Source organism: Galleria mellonella, unplaced genomic scaffold (assembly GCF_026898425.1).
Source record: "Galleria mellonella isolate WM207_F2 unplaced genomic scaffold, CSIRO_AGI_GalMel_v1 utg1432, whole genome shotgun sequence".
Classification (NCBI taxonomy): domain Eukaryota; kingdom Metazoa; phylum Arthropoda; class Insecta; order Lepidoptera; family Pyralidae; genus Galleria; species Galleria mellonella.
This window is the reverse complement of record NW_026441998.1, coordinates 601,702-611,376: the sequence shown is the minus strand read 5'-3', so window position 1 is coordinate 611,376 and position 9,675 is coordinate 601,702. Positions and strand designations below refer to the sequence as shown.

Here is a 9,675-nt window from a genome sequence, read left to right as displayed (position 1 = left end):
CTAACAGACTGATAATGCAATCATAAAAACGAGACGAAAATGTGATTACATTTGTGTGTGAAAATGTAAATGTGGCCATAGAACAGTTACACGTTACGTAAATTGAATAGATTTTATATACGATTGTGAATTAAAACTCAAAACTTATATCCTATTTTACAAATAGTAATTTTAAAAATTAATAATAATTTATTTATTTATTTCAATTCAGTACATGTATGATAATACACACACCCAAATATGTGTATTTAATAAGCATCTTCATCATCATACCAAATCTCTGCTCCAAAATTTTTTGCAAAAAATATATATATATATATTTATATATATTTTATAATAACTCTGTTAATTTTTAAGATATGCGGTTTAAAGAAAGCACTAGAGAGAAAGTTCGAAATGAAAGACATCGGAGAGTTGAAATACTGTTTAGGTATAGAATTTAAACAGGATAAAGAAAAAACTACTATGAGTCAAAAGAAATACTTAAAGATATCCTTAAGAAATTCTCCATGCAAATGCAAAACCTGTGGCAACTCCTATGGAGACAGCATTAAAATTAAAGAAAGAAGAACATCCAGATTTTCAGTACGCGACCAACAGCTCATGCTGTTAGCTATCTTGGTCAATTCAATGCGTAATGGAAAAGAACACTATAAAGTAATTAGATAAATGGAGATAAAATTTTTTATATATTGTTTTATAAAGAACGGTGCGGTCATAAGTTGGGAGTCAAGAAAACAAAGGACTGTAGCACTCTCAACGGCGGAAGCCGAGTACATGTCTTTGAGCGAATGTACAAAAGAGGCTGTTCATTTGAAAAATATTCTGACTAATTTGGGTTACTTCAAACAAAAAGGAATTACTATTCACAACGACAATCAAGCCGCACAACAGTTAGCAATGAACCCTATTATTAGCGCCAAATCCAAACATATCGATATCCGCCAACATTTTATAAGAGATATGGTGCAACAAAATATATAGGAACATATCTTTACAAAAGCTTTGCCTCGTCCTAAATATGAATACTGTCGCCAAGAGCTGGGACTCCTACAGTAGGTAGATACTATGCCGTGAGGAGGAGTGTAAGAAAGAGGTTGTACACGGCCATAGACCTACAGCTCAATTAAATAGAGAAATAAACTGACTTGTGTCTTGTCACTAAAATAATCGTTGTAACATTGTACGTAATAAAATATTTAAATATTAAATAACATTATTGGTCTCTTGTAACATTCCACATCCATCACGGTTCATCCAAAAACCAATTGAAAGGTAATTTCAAGAGCTATAAAATTGTCATAAATAAGAATTTTTAAACCCCTTATTTTTTAAAAAATAAAGGGTTCTCGCAGTAACAGTTATGTTTTAATTTAATTCTATTTCGGATGTTAGTATTGCAGACTAGTCTAATTGCTAGCAATATACGCTGTCAGGTCGATCTTCACGCGGTCCCCCCTGGAAACCATCGTGCTGAATTTCAAGCCTATTGCTTGACCATTAAGTTTGTTTAACTTGTTTATAGTACTTATTAATTTATGTCATGAGGTCATGAGGCAACATTTATTGTGGGGAACACAGATACTTATTTTAATTTTGGCAAGTGGCTAGTGTTGCCCATTATTAACTTATTTAACTCCCTAGAACATTTTTTTACAGTTTCTTAATGTTTGATGGGTGACTTGGATGGGAATGGTAACATAGATTAAAAAAATTTACATTCGTAATCCTGTGTAAGATGAAAATTAAAAATCAAAACAAAATATCGTTATCCTAGCTAGAAAATAAAAATCATTATCCTAATTATAGTTTGGGTAAAAGAATAAATTTTAAATTATCATGTTGTCACGTAAAGTATTTCAAATAAATCAAGTAAAATTTGCGAGATTGTGGTCCTCAATTCCTGATATTGATATTGATTATTATTGTAATTCTAAAAATATTGCAGAAATTAGGAATAATATTAACTTAAGAAAAGGCGTCGGTAATATTGATCGCGTTTTAGAAGTGTTTAATAAGTTAAATTCTTTTCCTACATGTCATACCTCTCATGAAGTTTTAAAGCAAGATTTATATAAAGAACTTAGTTCTTTACCGAATAGAACTCACCCTTCGGTTCAAAAGTATGCTGATTCTCCACACGTAGTAGAAGAACTTAATCAGAAAAGAGATTTTGGTAAGGATACACCGTTGGAATTCAGTGACATAACAAGACGTTTAAATTTGATGAGGACAGATAAATTAGGCCACACATGTGGCCACAAGAGTTATTACTTTTTAGGGGAATTGGCAGAATTAGAAGAAGCACTAATTAAATATACAATAACAATGCTATTAGACAAGAATTTCCAATTAGTGTCTGTCCCTGACATTTTATCTAGAAATGTTTTAGAAAGTTGTGGAATGTCGGTTAATAGTGATAGAACACAGGTGGGTACTATTTAATTATTTTATATTATTTTCCTTCATATATATTTCACAATTGCTTTATAAATAATCTTTGGAGATGGATGGCCTTAAAACATATTGGTATGGTAACTCCCCTTGTTTTATCAGTATATACTGGTGGGACACCAGTGAGGGATGATAGGAGAGGATAAAAGCAAGACAGTTGGCCCATTATGATGAATACATAAAGAATTATCTATATTGGTTTACAGTAGGCGCTGATTTCTCATGATATATTGCTAGTAATAGAGCCTCTAGTCTCCATTACTAGTATCTAAATTGTTATTTCCCCCATTATTTAATGTTTTTTTTTTTTTCTTTTTTTTTGTTTGTTTGGGAAATAGCATTTTAGTAAAGGAGTTTTGGATGACTGAATTTAAGATAAGGATCAGAAATGTTGAATAATGGATAATATAAGGAAAAGGACAGATACCTATATAGAAATTACAATATATTTAACTATAAAAATATATATGTATATGTAAAGTACATAAACTAAGAAAATTTATAACTTAATATTATTGATAAAAATAAAAGAGGAAATCAAATTATATACTTCTAAATTATCAAGAAACAATAATACTAGAATTTAATGGTTATTAAGACCTACTAATGTTGTGATCTAATGTAATCTATTATACAACACTATGTTGAATTTGCTTGGCAATCATGAATAAATAAAAATTCAGTATGATAGGAATGGTCTAAAATAATATTTTACATCTACTATTCAATTCATGTGTCAACATAAATAACCATAAATTGATCCAATGAGAATTTTTACCAGTTTCTTTTAAGTGAGCCATTAATTTCATTACTATTCTAATCCAACTTGAACATATTTTTTTCTAACATTTGATTATAATTATATACATCAAATTTTTTATTACTTAATTTTAATAGAAAATCAATTTAATAAAAGCAGTTTTATTAAAATATGATAAGAGCTTAATTAATTTTTAGATATACTCCTTAGATGCTACTCACCATGGACCAGATTTGTACCTATCAGGCACAGCAGAGATGTCACTAGCAGGTTTATTAATGAATTCAACACACTCTGTATTCAATCTTCCTCTTAAACTTGCTGCTGTAAGCAGATGTTATCGTGCAGAGACTTCTAACATCATAGAGGAAAGGGGGATATATAGGTACTTGTCATTCAATATAATTATGCAAATATGTAACTTACTAGTATACTTACTGATATTCCAATTTTTTACATATTCACAAGCACTGTATTAAATTTTATTATTTATCTTTTTAATACAAACAAATTGTAAATAGATGTCTGTACTTGGAAGATATTTAAGAAAATTTGATATAAGGTTTCTTAGTCCTACTAATAATAAGCAATAGAAGTCATTTTAATAATTTTTAGAAATTATGTCTGTGTTTGTTTCGGCATTATGCAAAAACTACTGTACCAAATTGAATGTGGTTTTCACAGTTGTGCTCCTGAAGGTCTACTTTAAAATTTGGTGTTGTTTAATGTAAAACAGCTTCTAGAGACTTATCTACTCTTGTTTGCTTATTTATTTTATATTGAATAATATTTATTTATTCTTTATTGTACACAAAAAATTACAAACATATATACTAAATAAAGATGTACAATAGGCGAGCTTAACTCTGTAAGAGTTCAATAATACATATAAATAAAACTCAATGTTAATTATAGCTAGAGTAAAAATATATGTTTTATCCTGATATGAGATGGAGTAATGATCTCAAGTGTGTCGTAGATAGTCCCTGTATGCAAGTGGTGCAGGATCATTCTTTGTGCAATAATATGTGACAGGCCTATGTTCAGCAATTGATAGCTTCTAATAATGATGATGATGTCATTATCTAGTAGTCATTTTGTTGGTTTTTCTACTTCTGAAATGTAATGGGCAAAAAGCTAGTCTATACTAATATTATAAACTCAGGAAGGGATTGTTAGTAATGGGGACTACCAGCCCCATTGCTAGCAATGTACCCTGTCCAGTTGACCTCCATGTAGTCCCCCTGGAAACCATCATACTGAATTCCAGGTTTATTGATTATTACCAAAATAAGGGGACCTGTGCATATAAAGGCTATATAGGTATATATTATAATCAGTGGCGTAACTATACCATTTGGGGCCTGTGGCAAATTCTTTTGATGAGGCCCTATCAGTAAAAAAAAATACTATTCAAATAAAATAAAATACTCAGGTACAATGTAAAAAAAAAAAAAGTATATATTTATTTCCGAGCTTGCGTCCTCTTGATCTGGGGCCCTTTTTGGTCGGGGGCCCGTGGCATTTTCTCAGCCCTGCCTCCCTATTGTTACGCCACTGATTATAATAGTACTTTTAATGTAATCTGTATTTTATAACCATGAAATGTAATTTTCTGTGGTTATTCAATTTAATTGTTTACATATATTTTAGAGTTCATCAGTTTACTAAAGTTGAAATGTTTGCTGTCACTACACCTGAACAATCAGAAGACATGTTAGAGTATCTCCGGAAAGTTCAACAAGAATTGTTTTTACCTCTTGGATTCCATATGAGAGTACTAGATATGCCTCCGTTTGAATTAGGTGCACCTGCTTACAGGTATGCAGTATCTCTTAAATATAATAAACCAACAAATAAAGAAGGTAGGTTTAAATTCAACCACTAATTCTATTTTATTTATTTTGTTTTTTTTTTTAATATAATTTAGAAAGACAAATGAACTGATGACCTTCCTGATGGAAATTCGTGACCAATGCCTATAGACATATACAATACTAACGACATAACAGAGTATATATATGTAGCCCATGATAATGTATGAAGCATTGCAATTTCTAAGGACTAAAGTGTTATGTCTCTGTACCTATTAAAAACAAGTCTGTAAAAATGTAAAAGAGAAAAACACAAACTCGATCATTTTGAATCTTATTACATAAGGCTTCTTAGAGTAATCAGAAATAAAATTTCTTTTCCAGAAAATATGACATAGAAGCATGGATGCCTGGCCGCAACAATTATGGCGAGATATCTAGCTGTAGTAATTGTACAGACTACCAATCTAGAAGATTACATATTAAGTATACAGACAATAATGTCAGAAAGTATGTTCATACATTGAATGGAACTGCTTGTGCAATACCAAGAATATTAATTGCATTATTGGAAACCCATCAAGACCCCAAAGGAAAAATATTTATTCCACAAGTATTACAGCCATATATGAATGGTAAAAAATATATTTCCAAAAATATAATTACACCTGAATTAAAGTTAATGAAAATAAAAAAATGAAAGATTGTTGATATTTAATTTTATTTAATAAAATTTATTTTTGCTTTAATCTCAACATTATGTTTTTTTCAATCCTCTATTTTGTTTAGATAATTTCTTCATCTTTGCTTTAAATTGATTAATATCAACAGTAGGCTCTGTTGAATGGGATGGGTTAGGATTAAAAGAGGTTTTTTCTTCTGGTGCTATGAAATCTCTTTGTCTCTTCATATTACGGGCTTGCTTGGCTTCAGCCTGTTTCTCTGCCTTTTCATGACGATGTTTAGCTTTTTTCTGTTCATCTTTCAAGAAATATTCCCCTGTAGCCAACTCACGATCAATCTTGCTTTCGGGCTGTGGTGGAGGGAAAGGTGTATATGGCTTCTTTTCTGTCTTCTTTTTCGGTTGTTTTCTTGGGACATTCTTGCTTTTAAATTTGGGCAAAAAGCGTTCCCAACTTTCATTTTTTAATTTAGGGTCTTTCATTAATTCTCTTTTGATCATCAAACTTTTTATATTGTACATAGGATGTATATTTTTCATTGTGTCCTCCACAATACGTCTCACTTGAATTAAGCCTCTATATGGCCCTACAGCAGAGACAGTGTTGCCTTGGACAAGTACATAACATTCAGTCAATAATTCTATAGATTTGAGTGTAACACCATTAGGCCCAATTAAACGTTGACGCCTTTTTAGAAATGTTTCTTTTTTTCTAACAAATGAATTTATTTTTATTATGTCACAACCTATTTCATCTTCTAAAACTCGAACACCTTGTTCAAATGGAACACTCCTTGATAACAATTTCATAAGATCTCTAGCTTTAATAATTATGTAGGGATCCCAAGTTTTCCTTGTTGTCTTAACAGTTAGGCTTCCTTCGATGAGATCTAATTCTGCAACTATATGGTGTTCTTTTAGCACGTTTTGGACCAGGGGCCAACATTCTTTTAGGTATTGTTCTCTATACTTTGGGAATAAAGTAGCAAACTTGCTTTCCTCAAGTAAACCATGTGGGTTATCTTCAGGTGTAAATTTAGGAATTTTCATAGACCATGCATTTTCTACTGGTCTTGAATCTTGCTTTTCATCATCTATATCTACGTTTTCACGATTATCCATTTTAATTTATTACAATTATGCGATGTAAACTAAAGCAATAACAAATACCCACTTACAACTAATTTATCAGATTAAAGACAGAAACTAACAAGTTAACATCACATTTAATTAACACGAGTAAAATACAACTGTCAACTGTAAACAATAAATAAGGTTAGGTTTTTGATTAAGGGTTTACGGCTCTGGGTACTAGTATTTAAGAGTTAATGATTGCCAGATGTGATTTTTTATTTTTACTTAAATGTCAACATTGCTTCAATTAGATACGATTTCGTTTACGTTACCTCTACATTAAGCATCGTTTTTTTATTGGTGAAAATTAAATGAGAACCCCGCCTCCACTATCAGTGAGACATGACAGGTGAGGATGAAAGCTGAGGGCCTACCATTAAATATTTTCCGAAATTTCGAGCCCGAACGAAACAGAAAATCGATGTTAAAATTACATGATTTCCGTTTCAAAATAATAAAAATATCAAAATTTCGTCTCTTTGGACTTTTATAGTAGAATTTATGATAAACGAAATGTTTATTTTATTTTATCTTTATTTGGTCTTCCAGTAATTGTTACATTGATAAGATTTAATATTAAAATTACTGTCTATTTATATTTAGTGCACAATCATTTTAAAGGAAACACAGCATGCTAATTAACAAATAATAATACGGTATAACAAACTCTTGTGGTATTTGAGATAGGTATAGTTTTTTAGATTCTTTAAATGATTGCTTCATATAAATTTTAGCTATTCAAATTAACTGTAATGCTTTCCTATAAAAAATATCTTCCGTATCGAAGTGAATATCAAAGGCTTGCAAAGACGTGGTACAGTGGAGTCGGCACCAAGAACAGTTCTATGGAACGGCACGGATATTGGACTGATATAACTATGAGGATAGTGCACAGGCAATCGAAAATGATATTTGGCAAGAAGCTGCGATCAGTCAATTCTGTTCCTAAACAGATTATATAAGAACATTAAATCTATTAATATTCTACGCTTATCAAGAGATACCATATTGAAATAGACAAGCCTGTCCCTGTAAGCCACCAAGGTCTTAGATTGTCGAGCTGAAAAAGCCAAATGCCAGAAAAATCTTTTTTGTATACGCTCTAATCTTAAAATATGCCGGGGGGAAAGTGATTGTTAAGCAATGGAGTTTAATAGTTCCATTGCTAGCAATATGCCTTATTAGGTCGACCTCCATGTGGTTTCCCGTGGAAACTATCAAGAACAATTCTTGTTAAAATTGTCACGATGGGCTAACTGACCTACTTCATCCTCACCTATCATCTTTCACTGGTGCCCCGCCGGTGTATACCGATAGCGCGTGTACCATACCATTCCATTATCATCCATTAAAAAAATCTTAAAATATGGGTTGAATAATGTGGTCGCCAAACTATCGAACCATACTCCAAGACGCTTCGAACTAATGAATAATATAATTTTATTTTAGTTTTTGCCAAGGAATTTGTAAATACAAATTCTTTGGCATTGCGAATTACAAAACCCAAAGCTCTTGATACTTTTGCCATTGCAAACTCTATATAATCAAAGGTAATTTTTTTTAGTGTTTTCTAGTGAATTTTAAATGAATACATTTCGTGAAATTCAGAGACATGCCGTTGTATTCACACCACATAATTAGTCTATCCAGGTCGGTTGCAAAAGCGCACAATGATGGACAGATCTTATATTTTTTGCAAGTTTTAAATCATCTGTAAACAAACATGCTAAAGACGACTCAAAACCTGAAATAATGTCATTTACAGATATCTTGAAGAGTATCGGACCAATATTAGAACCTTGAGGGATACCCGATGTAATAGTTAAGCTCCTTAATGTTAAGCTCCGTCCGTCCGAAAATTCGGAATTTCATTTTATGATAAAGCCCCAGATTTAAACGGGAATTACGTTGCAGACCTAAGGGGGTGTATTGCTAGCAATGGAACTGTTAGACCCCATTATCAATAATTATTTTTTCCCATATTAAATATAGTACCTGCGGTTTTAATGACAAAGCAAGTAATTACTATCTTAATAGGTATGGCAGGGGGAAAGGGATTGTTAGTAATGGAGACTGAGAATCCCATTACTAGCAATATACCCAACCAGGTCGACCTCTTCGCGGTTCTCCCTGGAAACTATCATGGTTAATTCCTAATGAATTCATCATGATGGGCTAACTGGCCTGTTTTCATTCCCATCTATCACCCTTCACTGGTGCTCCGCCAGCGTATCCCGTTAACGCAGGCGGGGTTACCATACCATTTACACCCATCAAAAAAAAAAATAGGTATGACAGGCAATAATAGTAAGAATAAACACCATTATAATCAAAACACAGATGTGTAAGATCGGAAATATTTTTTTGTCTTGTTTTACGTACTTTTTATTTTCAGTTGATATATTCAACTAGAGTATTTGGCAACCCCAGAAAAATGATTTCGTTTTTTCTGTTACTATTTCCGACACGAACGAAGATAAAAGTGTATTTATTTAATTCATGTTGTTTTTTTTTTAATGGATGACAATAGAATGGTAATCCTGCCTGCGCTGACGGTATATGCTTGCAGAGCACCAGTGAGGGATGACAGTTGAGAATGAAAAGACAGGTCAGTTAGCCTTTCGTGAGAAATACACCTGGAATGCAGCACTAGGGTTTCCAGGGTCACCACATGGAGATCGAACTGATTAGCCATAGCTACTGTTAGCAATATAACCTATATGACAACAAAAGATTTAGGCGTCAGCGGTGGAATCCAGCCTGTGTACGTCAATGACAATGTAACGCCTTATAATAAACTATTGCTAAAAAAGTGCAAAAAATAGGCAAAA

At 32.0% G+C, this 9,675-nt stretch overlaps 2 protein-coding genes across 2 annotated transcripts; one reads left to right on the top strand and one right to left on the bottom strand.

The window, feature by feature from the left end:
- The first annotated feature begins 1,681 nt into the window (after nucleotides 1–1,681).
- LOC113520597 (serine--tRNA ligase, mitochondrial) lies at nucleotides 1,682–5,783 on the top strand. The gene is made up of 4 exons (XM_026905978.3): nucleotides 1,682–2,430; nucleotides 3,412–3,599; nucleotides 4,868–5,035; nucleotides 5,413–5,783. Exons 1-4 carry the CDS (start codon nucleotides 1,840–1,842, stop codon nucleotides 5,726–5,728), a joined length of 1,263 nt encoding a protein of 420 aa, XP_026761779.2. The 5' UTR covers nucleotides 1,682–1,839; the 3' UTR covers nucleotides 5,729–5,783.
- On the bottom strand, nucleotides 5,731–9,044 carry LOC113520598 (KRR1 small subunit processome component homolog). The gene has a single exon (XM_026905979.3). The coding sequence runs from the start codon at nucleotides 6,830–6,832 to the stop codon at nucleotides 5,786–5,788; it is 1,047 nt and encodes a 348-aa protein (XP_026761780.2). The 5' UTR covers nucleotides 6,833–9,044; the 3' UTR covers nucleotides 5,731–5,785.
- Between the last annotated feature and the right edge of the window lie 631 nt (nucleotides 9,045–9,675).

Excerpts from the sequence above, each read along its gene's own strand:
- LOC113520597 (XM_026905978.3), top strand. The coding sequence starts at position 1,840 with ATGTTGTCACGTAAAGTATTTCAAATAAATCAAGTAAAATTTGCGAGA. Across the intron at positions 2,431-3,411 it reads TTAATAGTGATAGAACACAG|ATATACTCCTTAGATGCTAC; the intron begins GTGGGTACTATT and ends ATTAATTTTTAG. Across the intron at positions 3,600-4,867 it reads GAGGAAAGGGGGATATATAG|AGTTCATCAGTTTACTAAAG; the intron begins GTACTTGTCATT and ends CATATATTTTAG.
- LOC113520598 (XM_026905979.3), bottom strand. The coding sequence starts at position 6,832 with ATGGATAATCGTGAAAACGTAGATATAGATGATGAAAAGCAAGATTCA.